Source organism: Peromyscus maniculatus, chromosome 20 (assembly GCF_049852395.1).
Source record: "Peromyscus maniculatus bairdii isolate BWxNUB_F1_BW_parent chromosome 20, HU_Pman_BW_mat_3.1, whole genome shotgun sequence".
Lineage (NCBI taxonomy): Eukaryota > Metazoa > Chordata > Mammalia > Rodentia > Cricetidae > Peromyscus > Peromyscus maniculatus.
In genome coordinates, this window is record NC_134871.1 from 27,062,738 (window position 1) to 27,080,619 (window position 17,882).

Below are 17,882 nucleotides of genomic sequence, written 5' to 3' on the forward strand. Positions count from 1 at the left end.
GGTTTTGTGCAGGTGCCTCATAGGACAGAAGTTGGAGGGTCTGGCCACCTTGAGCTCTGGCAAGAAATAAGTTCTGGGCCAATTACAGAGCTCTGACTAGTCAGGGGAGACAGTAAACCAACTGGGAAGAATCAAAGCAGAGCCAGAACTAGGAATTAAAGCAACTATAGACATCTAAGAAATCTAGCCAAGGAAACCAGCACTTGGAGGGCTTCTTTTTGACAAAGTATTTGGATAACTGGGTTGAAAAAGTGTATACAGATTTAAAAGGTTGACAGACTAATTGAACTTAGAAACATCCAAAATATGTGAGCTCAGAGCTGATGGTTACTGAATGCAAAAACAGGACTTGTACGTCAATTTCTAGTTTACTCTACTGATAGGCAGTCCTGGCGGCTGCTGAAGCAGTGGTGGTAAAGGTGTGTGAGAATGCTCGTGGATTGTCTCACTTCCAACACCGCTGCATGCTCTAATGACCACACAATGAAAAAGACAATGTCTGGACCTCCTGAGTGCTATCTTCAATTTAATTTCTCCTAGGTATCATCATCAGGACCAGACAATTGGATGTGCACTATATATTCTTCCAGGCCCTATACCTGAGAAAGCACCAGATAAACTGAGATTAAAGGAGCTTGTAAAGATTGTATACATGAAGTGACAGACGGCGACAGCTGTTTCCTATTGGATGCTCCTCTAGGCTTTTCATATGTAGTAAGCACTTATTTATTAAGTACTGGAAGCTCTCAAAGATAAACTGCCGGTGTGGATGAGTGCAGTTAATTTCTTGTTTCTAAGCCTAAGAAACTAGGGCAAGGTTTTTTGTTTGTTTGTTTTTTGTTGTTGTTGTTGTTTTTCTTAAATGAGAAACCAGGGGTGGGAAATGGAATGGAAAAAGTGATGAACTGCTCATAGCCATACATTTTATTCAAGGTGAGAAAGTCAGGTCAGAGAGTTAGCAACAAGGTTGTAATCCTTTCTTTTAGGAAGACTTGCAAAAGAAAATAATCTATCACACTAAAGTACCCAAAGAGACCAATCCAGAAAGCCTCCTTTCAGTGTCTACGGAAGTGATTACAAAAGCTAATCCCAGGATAGTCAAAACCATGGCTTTCAGAAGGTTGATCATGGAGGCATATCTGCTGATAGACAATGGCTATGTTCTACTCTGGAGACACAGCCATTTCATTTAGCTGCTTGGGAACGCTTCCACTAAACCTGGGACAGTCACCTTGGAAAGTGCTGCTGTTATTTTTACTTCCTAACAGATAGTCACAGTAAGTGTATCATTTGGATTGTACAAAATACAACATAATTCGGAACAGACAATTCAAAATAGGTGCAGAGATAAATCTCCAAAAGTTCTTTGAAATTTCCTATTTACCACAAAATGTTTGTCAAGCTCACATAAACAGTGAAATAATACCATTTAAAAAGCTTTATTAATTATTCTTTTTTCTACCAGAGGATGAACGTGTGTTTCTGTTATAAAAAAGCTGAATTTTTATTTAGGTACTAAAGGGAAACATATTTCCTTTTGCCGTAGATCTCAGTGTTGTTTCCTTCTTTGAGAGTGACATGGCAGTGACCAGATGATGAGGCCCAGGTACTGTCCAGTAGGTTCTTCTAAATGCTTATTCCCACCACAGAGACAAAAACATAATACTTACATTCATTTGTTCCCACCATAGAGACAAAAGCGCATCCTTCCATTCATTCGTTTATTCAATCATTCATTCATGTGTGTGTGCGTGCTGGTGGAGGCAAGGCGGCACTGGACCCCACGAAGCTGCAGTCACAGCTGCCTGACATGGGCGCTAGAAACAGAACCCTGGTTCTAAAAGAGCAGCAAGCACTTTTAATAGATCAGCCATCTCTCCCAGCCCCCAGTACATTTTATGAGTAATGAATTTTGAATTTTAAAAAGCCAAGCACATAGAAATCTATTTACTTAAAAGTTACTATCTCTTACAGTATAACTCTGTCCTCATCCTCACCCTTGTATCTTAATGTTGCTTTCACCAGCCGCACCGGCGCTCCGGAGGGAACTGGTCAAGTAATGCCAGAAAGAGAGATTAGTCCAGTAGTGATTTTCTCTGGCAGTTCCAGGCAACATGTTTTGTTGTGATAGATACAAGTAACCAGAGCCACAAAAATGTTTTGATTACACTGGTACAATTTCTGTGATACCTGTATCAGTAATTTTCCTCCTTGCTGTGACAGAATACCCCAAGAAAAGCAACTCAGAAAGGGTTCATTTTGGCTCCTAGTCCCAGAGTACAACACATCAAGGTAAACCAATCCTGGTGGCAGAAGCTTGAGGCAGCAGCTGGTCCTGAAGCAGAGAGAGACCAATGCTACTGGTGCTCAGCTCACTTTCTAATTCTTTTTTTTTGTTTTCCCAAGTGTTAATTCTGCTTTATTAGTCAACCGGAAAACTAGACAATCCTCCAGTCTAGGGAGGCATTAACTTAATCCTCTTCTTCATCATCACCAGCTCCAGCACCACCACCACCCTGGCCCTTCTTGGAGAAATCAATGTGCTTCTGGGAGTCCAGATGGACAATAAAGGATGGAATGTTCACCACCTGCTTGCGGACCCTGATACGACGCTGGCAGATGAGCACACGGGCATGGTGAATAGATTTAGCCAGACCCAGCTTAAAGACCTGAGTCTGTAGCCACCTCTCCAAGAAATCCTCAATCTTCAGGCCCAGGATGTAATCCAGCTTCATCTTGCCCTCATCTAGCACCCCAGTTCGAACAGTCGCCTCAGCAGAGCATTGCCTTCAAAAAGACGCCGTGGGTCCTTTTTGTCCAGTGTCAGCAGCTCCAGGGCCTGGATCTTAGCTAGGGTAAATTTGACCCTCCAGACCTCACGTTTGTTCCGGAGTCCATACTCTCCGATCAGCTTCAGTTCCTGGTCAAGACGCGATTTCTCGAAGGGTCTCCGTGGGGTCACATAGGTTTTGCGACAAACCCAACTTCTGGCAACCGGCATGTTAGATTCTCTAGGCCCGCCGCACCTACGAACTCACGCCTGTGACCTCACTTTCTAATTCTTATTTGGCATAGGCCCCCAGTTCATGGGATGGTACTGTCCATAGCTAGGGAATCACTTCCCATCTTAATTAATCTAACGTAGAAATTCCCTGATGGGCATGCTCTCAATTAGCCTATCTTGTTAAGATTTCACAATCATGCCTGGAGGTTTGTTTTGCAGGTGATTCTAGGTCCTGTCAAGGTGACAATATTAATCACAAGACCCTGGTCTACTGTGGATATGAGTGCTAACTCAGATATGATATACCGTCAGGGTATTAAATTTCCCTGTGATGGAAAGCTCTTGTAAATTTCTGCTCATGAAAAAGTCTAGTAAAATTTAAAGGATGATTGATTATTGGGGTTTTGCTATACCTCATTGTAACTATATTTCCCTGTTTGTTTTTAAGCTGAGGCCCCTCTATGTTCCCTAAGCTGGTAAATGGAAACAGTATCACTCAGTATCACCTCTACTGACATACCAATCCATTAAGTTGGGCATGCAAAATAGCAACCCATCATAGTTCATAAGCAATATAGCCCAAACGTGTTAATGGTACAAGCAAGTTACTTGAAGTGGCTGTCCAAATGCCAATGGTTCCTACTCCGGTTCCAATGCTTTTTGCATCCAAATATGCACCTATGGTTTCATGGTATTTATTCTATGACTGGTTGACTGAGAAAGAGAAGGCTAGGGCATGGTTTACAGATGGTTCTGCACACTCTTTAGGTATCACCCAGAAGTGGACAATCTAAAGGACTACATTCTCTTTCTGGGATAGAACTCTTCACAATGGATAGAATTTCAGTGCGCGTGATCATACATTTTTCTTGGAAGGAAAAATGGCCAGATATATGTTTATATAGTGATTTATGGGGTAGAGGTAATGTTTTTGCTCAGTGGTCGAAGACTGGAAAACTGGTGAGAAAGGCATCTGAAGAAGAGATAGGTAGACAGATCAATCCATGTGGACAAAGGATGTGAAGATACTTGCATCCATCTAAACACTCATCAAAAGGTGACTTCAGCGGGGGAGAAGTTCAATAATCAAGTAAATAAGATAATCCGTTCCGTGGATAATCACCCCCTTTTGCTGGCCATTTCCATCATTGCACAGGGGCTCATGAACAAAATGGCCACAGAGGCTGAAACAGGAGTTACACTTGAACTCAACAACATGAACTGATTATGGCTTCTAATGAATAGGAAATCTTCCAACAGCAGAGATCAACACTAGATCCCTGGGATGGTATCATTTCCCAGAGCAACCAGCCAGAAACCTAGTGACATGTTAATTTCATTGGACTACTTCCATCATGGGAAGGGCAGTGTCCTGTCCTTACTAGGACAGATATTTTATGGTTATTGATTTGCTTTTTACTGAATCTAATACTTCTGCCAAAACCACCATACTTGGACTTATAGGATGCCTTATTCAACATCTCATATTTTATGCAGCATTGTTTCTGACCAAGGAACTAACTTCACAAGAAAGAGACGTGTGACACTGGGCCCATGCCCATGGAATCAATTCATCTTAACATTTCCCCATCATCCCAAAGCAGCTGCCTTAATAGAATGGTGGAATGGCCTTTTAAAAACACAGTTATCATGCCAAATTAGATGTCCAAAGCCTGTAGGGCTCATTCAGAGTTCTTCAAAAGTCAGCATATGATTTAAACCAGTATCTAATGTATGATAATACTTTTCCTACAGCCAGGACTCACTGGTCCAGGAATCAATGGGTAGAAATCACTCCCCATCAACTCTACTGACCCACTAGAAAAAAACTGGTTCATGCTCTCATGACCTTCTGCTCCACTGGCCTACAGACGAGGGGGATGAGCTTCTATAAGAGGACCACTACACACATTCCATAGAACTGGTAGGTTAGACCACAGCCACTTTGGGCTACTGATGTCCTTGAGTCAACAGAGTAAGAGAGAGTTATAGTGTTCAGAGTAGTGGATGATTCAGATCACTAGAGGTAAACTGGACTGCTTCTTCTCAACAGAGTCACCAAAGATTATGAATGTAGGAGATCCTTTGGGGTATCTCTTGGTATTATTAAGTTTTGTCATTAAGGTCAATGAGAAACTGCAATAACCTAATACAGGCAGGATGACAAAGGGTTCAGACACTTCAGGAATGAGGTTATGGTTAGTCTCTCCAAGTTGAAGCACTTGTTGAGGATAGAGGAAATACATAATGGGTAGTTGAAGAAGGTGGTTACAATATCAGCTAATGCCATGTGATGAGATTCAGACACAGGACTGTAATTGCCAAAGCATTTCTGTTCTATTTTTTTTTTGTAAAGTGTGTGTGTGTGTGTGTATGTGTGTGTGTGTGTGTGTGTGTGTGTGTGTGTGTGTGTGTGTGTGTGTGTGAGAGAGAGAGAAGAGATTGCTCAGTAGGTACAAACACTTGCTGTTCAGGGAAGCTGGGTGGTTTCCATCATCCATATGGTGCCTCATAACTGTCTGTAACTCCAGTTCCAGAAAAATCTGGTGCCCTTTTCTAGTCACCATGAGCACCAGACATGCATGTGGCACATACACATACATGAAGGCAAAACACCCAATACACATAAAACAAAATCATAAAAAAGGAATCTTTATTGATGACAGAGCTTGTCGATAATTTACTGGGAAGCATTGTGGATGGCCTACACACTGGATCAGTGTGTGTGAGAAACTGAAGATGGTGAATACCATGGGAGAGAGAGCAGGGTGAGGCCACAGCTGCATCTGGCTTTCCCATGCACAATGCATGGAGTGCAGGTCCCTGTAATGAAAGGCCAGGCATCTGACCACTGGATGTGGAAAAGGAAAACAAAAAGCTTTTCTGTATTTGTTTTATGATTTATAGTTTAAATAGCTAGCCTTTCTTTGTTAAAAAGCCACAGAATCAAATGTAGTCTATGAGGTCCTATAGTACCTGAAAATTAAATTGTGAAGGAACCTAGGTAAAGAATATGTTCTAATAATTCAGTGCTGGACAGAAAATGACGAGGAGTCCAATTCTGAACTGTACTGGATTCCAGGTGAGCGGCAGCTCATTTTGTTGCCCAGGCATCTGCACAGATATGTAAGTGCTCTTTTGCCATGCTCTGCTGTTCTGTATCCTACAGCAATGAGAAAGAATGGATTAAAGTGTCCTTGGTTCTTACTTTTAGAAATCAGTCTTCCTCACCTTGCTGGACGGAAGTTGGTATTGCTACTTCATGATGGTAACCAGAGGGTAACGTGTGCAATAACAATTCAATGCATTTCTTTTGACTTTGTATTTTGTTTTGTTTTGCTCTTTCTTTGATATTCTAAATCTTCCCTATTTGGTTGTTTTCATGTTAAATTATAGCACGAGTTTCAAATATTTTATACGATAACATTTGATTAAAATTTAGTGCAACTTAACACGGGTACTTGCTCTCCTATTTAATAAAAAGTAGTCATATGTCCAAGGAAGATGAACTTAATTCTAACTGTAAACATCTGTTTTCTAAGCAAAGAGTTCAGTAACGTTAAAATGCACAGAAGTATACAGAGCAGATATTGCTGCAGCACTTTTATAAAGGAATTTATATCATCAAAAATTTAGTTGCTGCATGAAAGAAACTGGGCAGCAGAACTAAGATAAAAAGTCACGTCTTGTGATTTTCTTTCCAATGTATTTCATCATATATTATTAATCCTCCACAATGATTAGGTCATTTCTCACATACTTCTCATTACCTTCCTCCCTGAGTGATGCATTTAAGCAATCTACTTATTTGCCAAAGTGTGTAAATTAGTTTCACTTCATGTTACAGACCAGCAAGAAATCTTCCCAGAAGCTAAATTTTCAGATAAATGTTCAAGTTGTGATCCTTATGACATTAAAGTCACAGGTTAATTCTAAGCTTTTCCAGGGACATTAACAACCTTATATTCTAAAGACACATGTAATTCAGTCCTTTTCATAAAGCCATAATGACTCAATGAAATCAAGATATGATTTATGAGGTGTAAGAAACTAGTTTATGATTTTCAACTGCTGGTTTACTCAAATGTCCTTGGCACACGTTCTCCAGTCCTGTTTGAAAGGGCGATCCAGCCAACTGATGTAACTGAGACATTTCATGTTGCACAATAGTTTTAATGATACTGAGACAGAGGAATTATTTTTAGCCTATTATAATCACTATTTTAAATAGACTTAAAGGTGGTAACACAGAATAATAAAAGCAACCGCAATAACATTAGCATTTATTAAACTCTGCCACACAATGAACTAAGAATAGCAAATATACATTGTCTGTTCCTCCTGACAGCCCCAAGAAGCTGCTACCAGTGTCTTCCCCATGTCACAGATAGTGAAACTAAAGCTTAGAGAGATTACGATTAACTTGCTTACAGCCATACAGAGCTATTAAAAACACAGAGCTGAAGTTAGAACTCAATACTGATAATCTCTAAATCTAGAACTCTTATTGGGTTCCACTCAATGTCTGACTCTTTAGTGGACTTTACCTCATATCTACAGCATTTGAAAATACAGAAAAATATCCAATGTTACATACACTGTGTCTTTGATGTTAGCATCCAACAAAGTGTGTTATGATTTGCTTTTATTTTAATCTATCTGATATTTGAAAAGTTATTATCAGTATAGAAGTTCTGAGTGGGCAAAGGAATTGTTTTCATTTGGCCTGAGAAGTAAGATCCTGGACTGACTTTGTACTAAGGAAATATGGGGTTGGTTAATTCCCTTAGAATGGCTGAACTTGTCCACAAATGACCAGATGGCACAGCCATTTCTTCAAAAGCAGACAAACAAACTAAAAAAACACAAACTCATCAAACAAATCAGGAAAATGACATCTGAAGCTGCCTTAGGCCACACTGTCAAGTTAGGAGGCCATTTAAAACCTGTACTTCATTACTTAAACAAAACAAATACCATTAAAATATTTATAAACACAACTAATATGATTATGTTGAAAACAACTACATACATCTTTATTTAAATGAAAATTGCCAATACTACAGCTGTTACATATAAAGGTATTGGCAGAGAGCTCATTTCTGCTAGAGGTTGCTCCAGGTGGGCAGAGTATGGAAAGGGCTGTTGACATAATACTTTAATATTTAAAAATCTGTTGACTTACAGATGTATGATTTACCTGGACTATATTGAAAATCATTTGTAATTGATTATTAACTGTCAAAAATGAACTCAAGCCGATAAGCTAGTCTTTAAGTATAAACTTCCAGTTTTTAGAATAAGGAAATAATTTAGTATTGCATATACTTAATGATATAACTAGTATAATTTGGGATCACTAAGTTATGCAGATTGGAAATTACACTTTATAAGATAATATGGTTAAGATAAGAACTGTTACAATTTTTATCTCACTTTAAGTTTATAAATTAGATGTAGTTGAGTAGTAGATTTTACTTGCCACATATTCTGGTTATAATCTACAGAATTTATAGTTCATGTATATATACATCTACGAAGGAAATGTATGCCAGGTATGGTGGCCGACAGCTGATTCTAAGCTCTTGAGAGGTTGCGGCAGGAGGGGCAAGCTGCAGGCAAGCTTGGGCTCCATCCCCAGACCCTGCCTCAGAAATACATATATAAACATATCATATATTATGTATAAATATATAAAGTACATATACATATGTGTGTGCAATTATGTATTTCACATATCCTGTGGACTGACAACAAAGACAATTTCACAGCATTTCCTTTTCTGAATGGTGTATGAAAACAAATCACTAAGGAACCCCAAAGGAACATCACTGTTACCTCTGCACATCTGGGCAGGAGCTAGCTTAGTGGTGACACGGATAAAATTTGGGTTAATACAGACAGTTTCCTGGGAGTAGTAATTATCATTACCATCTACTCCAATGACCCATGCTCACAGATTTAGACAGTAAAATATGACTTCTACAGGAAAACACATAGTAAATTTTTCAGAACACCAGGCCCTAGCTACTGGACTGGAAATTATTATTTTAAAACTGCAAAATTTCTAGTACCAGCCATAATGGAATAAGTTCATTTCCACCTAACTCATATCCTGTTACTAATTTAAACACACACACACTCACACACACACACACACACACACACACACTCACACACACACGCACACACTCTGAAAAGTTAAGAACACCACAAATTGGGAAGAGGTGCCAAGCTTACAGATATGACTCATTCAGCAATGAGTCTCTGCATTTGTTTTGTCTGTTTTTGTTCTCTCTTCTTATAACTTTGATTTGAGAGTGAGCCCTGAGCTGTGTGCACAGCAACGGGAAGCAGACAACGAAAACAGCAATAGACACTCTGGGAACTAAGGTCCCTATGGTTTCAGGAACTGGTAAAGGAACTTTGTATCCTTTCTCTTTCCTCTCTTGGCTTTGTGCTGAGAGCATGTGTGCGTTTGTGAGCACATGGAGAGGATGATGTCTGTGCTATGGTGGCAGCAACAAAGGTATTTAAGACTGTAAGTCAATATCACACTCACACTTCATAAGGCCAATGCACACATACCTGAAATGGGTAGAAATAACACAAGTTTCCAACAAGGAAACCAAAAATGAAATAGTTAATAAAAACCCTATGATCATACAGGTCAAGGTGGGATGACAAAGTCTGCAGAGCTCTGTGGGACAGAACCAGAAGTAACCCTGAGCACCAGAAGCCAGACAGAGTGGTGTAAACAGATTTGAATAAATGTTGTCGCCAAGACCTCACATTTAATAGAAACAAACCAAAAACCCAATTTACGGAATCAAGAAGCTCACCAAACCTCAAAATGAATAAATTCAAAACAATTCAAGTTCAAACACATGATAACTAGCATAGAGAAGAAACAAGGTCATGAGAACAGTTACAGAAAAACAACTAATTATGGATTTAGAAACTGTGATTGCAATAACCACAGACTTCTCATTAGAACTCATGGAGGGCAGAATGAAAGCTGAATCTACCACTAACAGAATAAGAGCAGTCCTCTGTGTTCAGGCTGTCTGACGCAGCTTTCTGAAGTGTCTCTTGAGAAGTACAAGTCCATCATTCAATGCGTCCTAGCATACCTCATTCCACAAAGACCTACATTCCCTAAATCTTTATCAGGAATTCTCAGCACAGTTATTAAAGTGAGATGCTTGAAGGCAGAAACTAGGTTTCCCAGCATCTGCATTTGTTTCATAAATGGCAGGAGTTCAAAATGAATGAATGAGTGACTGCCCTAAAGATGGTCTGAGAACAGAGTGAAAGCACACAAAAAGGGGTAAGAGGTCCTACAGCATTAAGTGGAGCTGACTAAAAAAACAGGAAGAAGGATAGTTTCAAAAAGTACACTGATAAATTTAATAGAATTATTTTGAGAAATAACAGCACATTCTAAAAATGTTAAACAGAGTTTTAGTGTTTGCATTCAAAGTCTTCATTAGGATGCCCTTAATATGTTAGCAGAATGAATCCTTCATAAGCTAACATTAGACCCCCACCTCCCTAGAGTACTCAGAGCCACGCTTCAACAAGGAGTGATGTGAAGGACTGTCACTTAATGCTATAACAGTTTGAACTCTAGACTACTGTTGTCTAAGATGACTAAGACACTGGCATGGATTTTCTCTTTTTGTCACACAAATGAATGAATAAAATGAATTAGATGTCACATCATGAGTTAAATAAAATCCTTGACAATGCTAATTTTGTTTTATACCAGTTTGCCTCTCTGTTGTTCTGATAAACAACCATGACCCAAAGCCACCTGAGAAGGAAAGAGTTGATTTCAGCTTCTAGCTTCCATTCTGTCCTGAAGGAACCTCAGGACAGGAACTCAAGGGCAGGAAAAAGCAGAGACCATGTTGGGAGTGCTGTTTACTGCATTGCTTTCTTATACCAGGAAGACCATCTGCTCAGTGCTGGCACCATGGTGGGCTAAGCCTTCATACATCAATCAATAATCAATAATACATCCCACAGACTTGCCTACAGGTCAATCTGATGGAGGAATTTTCTCAATTGAGGTTCCCTCTTCCCAGAAAATCCAAGCTTGTGTCAGGTTGACAAAAAAACTAAACATCACACTTTCTTAAATAAAACAATTATTTTTCTTTTCTTAAATATTATCCTCTAAACATAACAGGCCCTTTAAAAGAGTGAAAAAAATTATTTACATTTGCTCCACAGGATCCTCATATAAAAGATATACATTATGTATATGATATACATGAGCACATGCAGTAATGGCTATGACCTTCATGGAAATCAATAAACAATTACAAGTAACATGGTGTCAATTTTTTTATAATAAAATTTTTTTTTATTGAAAACTAACTAAATATAGAAATGACCTTCCAAACCCAAACAATATCTCCTTAAGAACTGCAGGTATGTTCAAAACATTGATTTAATAAAGCCATTGAGAAGCATATTGCTCTAGTTAGCTTTCTGTTGCTGTGATAAACACCATGGCCAAAAGCAACTTGGGAAGGAAAGGGTTACAGGTTACTGTCTATAATTGAGGGAAACCAAGGCAGGAAGAGAAGCAGAGACCACAGAGAACACTACTTACAGGATCGTTTAGCTACCTTCCTTATAAAGCCAAGGCCTACCTGCTCACTGAAGGAACCACCTCAGTGGGACAGGCTCCTATATCAGTTAGCAAACAAGAAAATGCCCCAGAGACATGCCCGGAAGTCTGTCTGGTGGAAATAATTCCTCAGCCGAGGTTCACTCTTCCCAGAAATGTTTAGTTTTGTATTAAGTTGACCAAACCAACCTGTACATACAGACATGCTAAATTCCCCATCGCCGGGCTGTTACTTTCATAAAATATTCATTTAAATGTCCCCAAAATATGAACAATGTAGAAAGACACAACCTGTTTCTTCCTTGATTTTTAACTTCTGCTGGTTTTGAATTTCCTCTTAAACTTTCTAGGAAGGTTAGCTTCATTTTGATAATCCATTTTATTCTTTCAACTCAGACAATAAGGACTTTTGACTTTAGAACTCAATGACAGGGCTGGCTACTTCCTCCTCACTCTTCCCCCTTCCACCCCATAGACTTTAACAGAGTAGCCATGCATATTTTCTATGCATAAAATTACTGTCTGTGGACTGCCACAGACTAAGGTACATGGAACAGGTTTCTTTTAGTGGCATGGGAAAGCACCACATAAATTCTGTTTTGATGACTAAATTGATAACAGGAGTTGATCAGTTCACCCAAGTGGACAACCAATTGAAAAGAACTTTCCAACATCTAGTTTTAAATGACAATTTCATTAATATCTAATAAAAAATTATTTAAAACCCTGAGAAAACTAATCAGTGCATTTTTGTGTACCAAAGAAAATTTATATCTTTTTTTTTTTTTTTTTTTTGGTTTTTCGAGACAGGGTTTCTCTGCGTAGCTTTGCGCCTTTCCTGGAGCTCACTTGGTAGCCCAGGCGAAAATTTATATCTTCAAAAGTCAACAGCAGTATCAAACTGGTATGAGGCTTGCCTCCAGACTTTAACCTAATATCTCTGGCTTTCAGCTAAAGCAGTATGGATTAATTATAGATCACCGGTTTGAAAAAGTAATGGTGGGGAGAAGAATTCTAGATTACAGAATAAGTCGTAGACTTGGAATGAATTGTCCTTGTCGACATCTTATTTCATAGATAAGGTAACAGAAACACAAGGAAGTGAAGTATCTGCCTAAGGGAGCTGCCAACTAATGGCAGGGTGGATAATACAAGTCCAATTTTCTGTTTTCTACCTTAGTAATCTTTCTGTCATATAACAATGATGAAAGCAGGAATAATAAACATTTATTAGGAACTCCTACTTACTAGACTTAATGCTAAGAATTATTAGCATTAGTATCTTAGAATTATTCATAAATTATCTCTCTTCATCACAACTGCCCTATCAGATAATTCTATATCCCGTAATAGCACCAGAATGTGAAGTCAGGTTTGTCACATTGTGAAGACAGGCTATATTGTCACATCATTGGACACATTTAATAGACAAAATCACTAGTTAAAACTTGGAGAGGGAACCATTTGTACAACCTGTGTAGAGAGGGAAGTCTGAAGGAGACAATGGCTTCACAGCTCTCCCCTCAGGGCACCTAGAGGTAGAGAGTCTAGCTGCAGAAAAGTGACTAATCTTGGGTTTGCAGTTGTAGCTGTTCCCATTACAGCTCTGACTTTGGGCAATTACTTCTCTAAGCTTTATTTCTTAGCTTCTCCATCTGTAATATGAAACATGACATACTCACAGAGTTATTATTAGGGTAAAATAAGAGAATTAATTATTAATTATTAAGTATTAATTAAAGCAGGACAATTCTTGGTGGAGTACTCAGTGACAGTTACAGTTTATTTATTTATTTGTTTGTTTTAAGTCATTGTATTTTAACTACTTACAGTTTTGGTTTTCTACCACATCTCCTCAAAGCGCTAAACTAACTTTTAAGAAATATGACCATGTAAAGTACATACTATACTGGTAATACTTGGTTATAATCAAGAATTGCTCTATGTAAGGGTCTAAGGAGATGCCCAAGGAAGGCACCCACAGAATAGTCCTCAGTCGACTTTCTTCAGAAGGTAACTCTACTTTAGCTTCATCTGCTGTAATTGGGTTCTACACCAATCCCCAACTCATGAAAGAAATACCTAAATCTTTCCTTATTCTTTTATTCTAAGAAGATATTATCATCCAAATGAGTATATTTGCTTTGAGCTCTTTATGACCTTGTTGAATACAAATTTAGACAAAAAGACACAGACATATTATTTAGAAGTATACTAATAAAATAGATTAAGTTGAACCTACTTCTATATATTTGGAAAAGTGAAACCCATCATTGGCAGTTCCCATTCATTACTATGGACTATTTGCTTGCCTCATATATGTGTACACATGTACACATGTACACACGTACACATGTACACACACACACACACACACACACACACACACACACACACACGCAGCATACCAATAGGTTGAGCTTGAAGTAAGCAAAGAAAGTGATCTGTGATTTCGGAATATCTATAATGCAAGTTTGGAAAGAGGCTAAAGATGTTCCTATCAGCTCCTCCCCGCCACCATTCTTCCCAATCACCTCTTAGCAGAGCCACTGAAGACCCTTACCTACATAAGAAATTGTAGCTAAGTGACTTTAAGAAGGTGATGGGAATTAAGATTTACTATTCTAATCTGTGCCAAGTTCCAACCAATGCTAAGCCGAACCATAAAGAGGCATCAGTTAAGTAGGTAGAAATCCTCAGATAATAATAGAAGTTCTGCTAACACAGCACCTGCAAGATCTCTAGTGCCTTGAAGTACCTATTACATCACAGGCTCTCAGTGATGAGAATGTTTGAAGAAGGAAGACAGTAGTTGCCAGTTAATGTTAATAAATGGTTCTCACAATAGTAGAGCTGTTTGATAGCATTTCCCAGTATCTATGGTATAAATAAATACTCAACATGGCTGATTTAAACTGCCAGTGGATTAACAGTTCTTTACAGGTGAGCAGCTGGCCTTTAGAAGCCTAGTATGAGCTGCCAGCTTGATATATTACAGAGGATTACAGGAGAGACCAGGAAGTAGTTTTGGCAAGAGCCTTGGGTTCCACACCCTTGGCCTGAGTCTTCACCTTGCTGCCTGTTTTCCAGTAATGTGCTATGTAAAATGGTTGTGATATTTACTCTTCCTTATCAACTGGAATGGATTTGGAGTCACCTGGGAGACACACCTCTGGGTGTTACTGTGAGGACTTTCCAGAGATTTAACTGAGGAGGGAAGATCCACCTTAAATAGGAGAGGTACCACCCCAAGGACCAGAGTGGGATTTCAAAAATAAGAAGGGAAAAAAAATAAGGAGGAGGAAGGGAGAAAGTAGATGGAACACCAGTATCCATTTCCTGTGCTTTGTGAACACAATGTGAGTGCCATCTCATACCTGTGCTACCATGCTGTTGTTGCCATGACAGACTGACTGTATGTATCCCCTCAAACCATGAGTCAGAAAACCTTTCCTTTCCTGAAGTTGCATTTGTTGTATCAACAAGAAAATAGTTAATTCAATGGCTCTCTCTAATGAGAAGAATTAACAACCCGAGTTTCAGACCAGATCAGCTCTCCAAATGTCTCACTGCTGACTTCTATCCATTTGGTGTGATAGCAACATGCCAAACTACCATGTGCTTGCTAGGTTCCTCTTCAAGTCTTGAATCACATTCATAGCTACTCTCCAGTGTTTGCTGCTAAATTTCCAGGGTGTCTCACACTCTGGTTCCATTTTCACTGGATCTTATTATTTAATGTTCATACATCTTAACTCTGAACAGCTCCCGTTCCTATTCTCAACGAGTTTCAGAAGTTCTATATGGTTATAATACTATAAATACTATAAGATGCTCTCTGTTTGTAAGAAAGGCTTTATTCTTCTTTTTTAAAAACATCTGTACTAAGTTGGATCACCTACCTAAGGGCCGTTACCAGTAAAAATAGCTATGATTCCCAAACACTAGATATTATAAGTATCTCTGCAGCCAAGAAAAAGCTTACTGAGGAAAAAGATGAAATATTCGGAGGCACAATGAGAATACTAATGTTAAATGTTGCTACATTCTCCCAACATTTTCTTACACTCAATTCAGTTGCAGACATGTATTTACCATATTCTGCAGAGAAGAGAAAACATGTCTGATCTGTCAGCTGTTTTTGTTTGGTCAATCTTGAAACAGGAAATAAAGTAGCTACACTCAAGTTTATGTCAAGCTCTTACCTGTACATTTGTAGTCAGAGGCTGCCCCCTTAAGCATAGCATCAAAGACGGATATTTCCACTCTCTGTTTCCTGTGATGACAACTCAGAAGCAAGGAAGGCTGGGATACAATTAAGTAGAGAAACGGATGGAGCTCGAAGTCACCGGTCCCTCTTCGGCCAGGCTGCCGGACAACAGTGCCGCCAAGTGCTTGTCTAGCAGATGACCGTGTGGACGCATGGAGGCTTTCAAGAGAGAGAACCCTTACTTTTCTCCCTGAAGAAAAAGAATTGCTCCTGTTTAAGAGGTCTTCAGCAGTCACCATGGAAATGCATGTCTGGTCAGGCTGAGCTGTATCAGAATCAACTTCCGGCAGGTTTAAAGAATTCTTGCCTGTTTTCCCATCTTCCTTCTGTTCTGGTGATTTGAACTTGGGTAAGGCCACCGAGGAATAGGTCATTAGTGAGATCCTACTTGCAGTAATAAATATGTCGAAGGGAATGAAATTGAGATTTTTCACAATTGATGACTGGTGTGAGGGGCGGGCAATTCGGTGCTGACTGGCACCACTGTACTGCTCTATTTGTACAATTCGGATTTGAACACTGTCACTGCCGATTCCACTATCCTGAGCACCACTGTATCGGGAAGAAGTTTCAGTTACGCCTCCATCAAATGTATCCATTTTCTTCTGTTCTTGTTTACAGATCTTTAAGAAAAAACAAGCAGGTATGTCAGGTAGTTACACATAAAGTGTCACTAAATGAATAATGTTACTTAAACATGCTGTTTAAAGGAACTTAAAAGGAATTTAGTACAACTTAAAGCCATAACAACCACAAAAACCACATGAAAGTCCACCCCACCCCTAAATCACTTCATAATCCAAGGGAAATCTTTCTTTCTTTCCTTTTTATTTCTTCTTCTTCTTCTTCTTCTTCTTCTTCTTCTTCTTCTTCTTCTTCTTCTTCTTCTTCTTCTTCTTCTTCTTTTTCTTCCTCTTCCTCTTCCTCTTCCTCTTCCTCTTCCTCTTCTTCTTCTTCTAGGAAAAGGCTCTTGCTCCTTGGCCTGGGCTAGCCTGGAACTATACCATACAGGCCAGCCTGAAATTTGCAGCAGTCCTCAGTCTCCCAACAGCCAAGATGTCTGACACCATCTCAAATTCTTGAGAACGAATAACAAGTGTGCATTCAAATGTACTTCTGAGGGTCACTATTTCTCACTTTATATTAATACAACAAATCAGCCTTTAAAAATGTTACCCCAAATAATTACTTTTGTAGTCTTACAATAATCCCCCAAATAATATAATAAATGATTCCAGCCACCAATCAGGGTTATTGTTAGTGAATACAGGTTCCACCTGGTTGCAGGTTGTACTGTGTTTTTCATCCTTATTATAAAACTCGTTTATAGGATTTTGAGCAGTAAAAAAGGGGGAAAATATAAGAAGCTCAGACTCTGAAGGGCAAAGATCATCAAATTAAAATAAATGCATGACATTTAAAAAGATGTTAATTTTTTTTTTCCTACAACAGAATTTGGGAGGAATTAAAGGTGAGTCAATAATTCAGTAAGGAAAGCCTCTGGAAGTAGCTTTTCCCTAATGTCTTCCATTAATGACTCCCTGTGGAGAAGAAAGGACAGGTTGATGGCAGCAGATGGGTAGAATTCCTCTGAGATCTTCAGCTTCTTCTGAGATCCTCTGACTATCTACTGGGCATTGGACATTTCATTTGCTACTCTTTGAAGTGATACAGACTAATCCATATAAACATGGGGAATCCATAAAAATAAGAAAAAGAAAATAAACCTTCCCTATTCCCACTGCATTAGCAAGTAACATCAACCATATTATTTAACATATTCAGTTTTTTTTTTCTTTCTGCTACTCAGACTTCATATTGAAGAGACAAATTTGAAACCCATTTCTCGATAAGGGATTATCCTTGTAAGTTACTTTGTTTCTGTGGCAGGGTCTTGCTATGTAGCCCATTTGTGGAGCCACACTGGCCCCAACACAGTCACACAGTCACACAGTCTCTCCTCCTGC

The 17,882-nt window shown here is 39.0% G+C and overlaps 1 protein-coding gene and 1 pseudogene across 5 annotated transcripts in view; both read right to left on the reverse strand.

Moving 5' to 3' along the window:
* Positions 1–17,882, reverse strand: part of Vps13b (vacuolar protein sorting 13 homolog B) — a 568,282-nt gene that overhangs the window by 193,017 nt on the left and 357,383 nt on the right. For all 5 annotated transcript variants that reach the window (XM_076555926.1, XM_042264499.2, XM_042264498.2 and 2 more), the window contains exon 34: positions 15,851–16,538. In XM_076555926.1, coding sequence (XP_076412041.1) covers positions 15,851–16,538 — 688 coding nt within the window. The remainder of the gene's footprint in view (positions 1–15,850; positions 16,539–17,882) is intronic.
* Positions 2,472–3,146, reverse strand: LOC102905150 (small ribosomal subunit protein uS4 pseudogene; annotated as a pseudogene).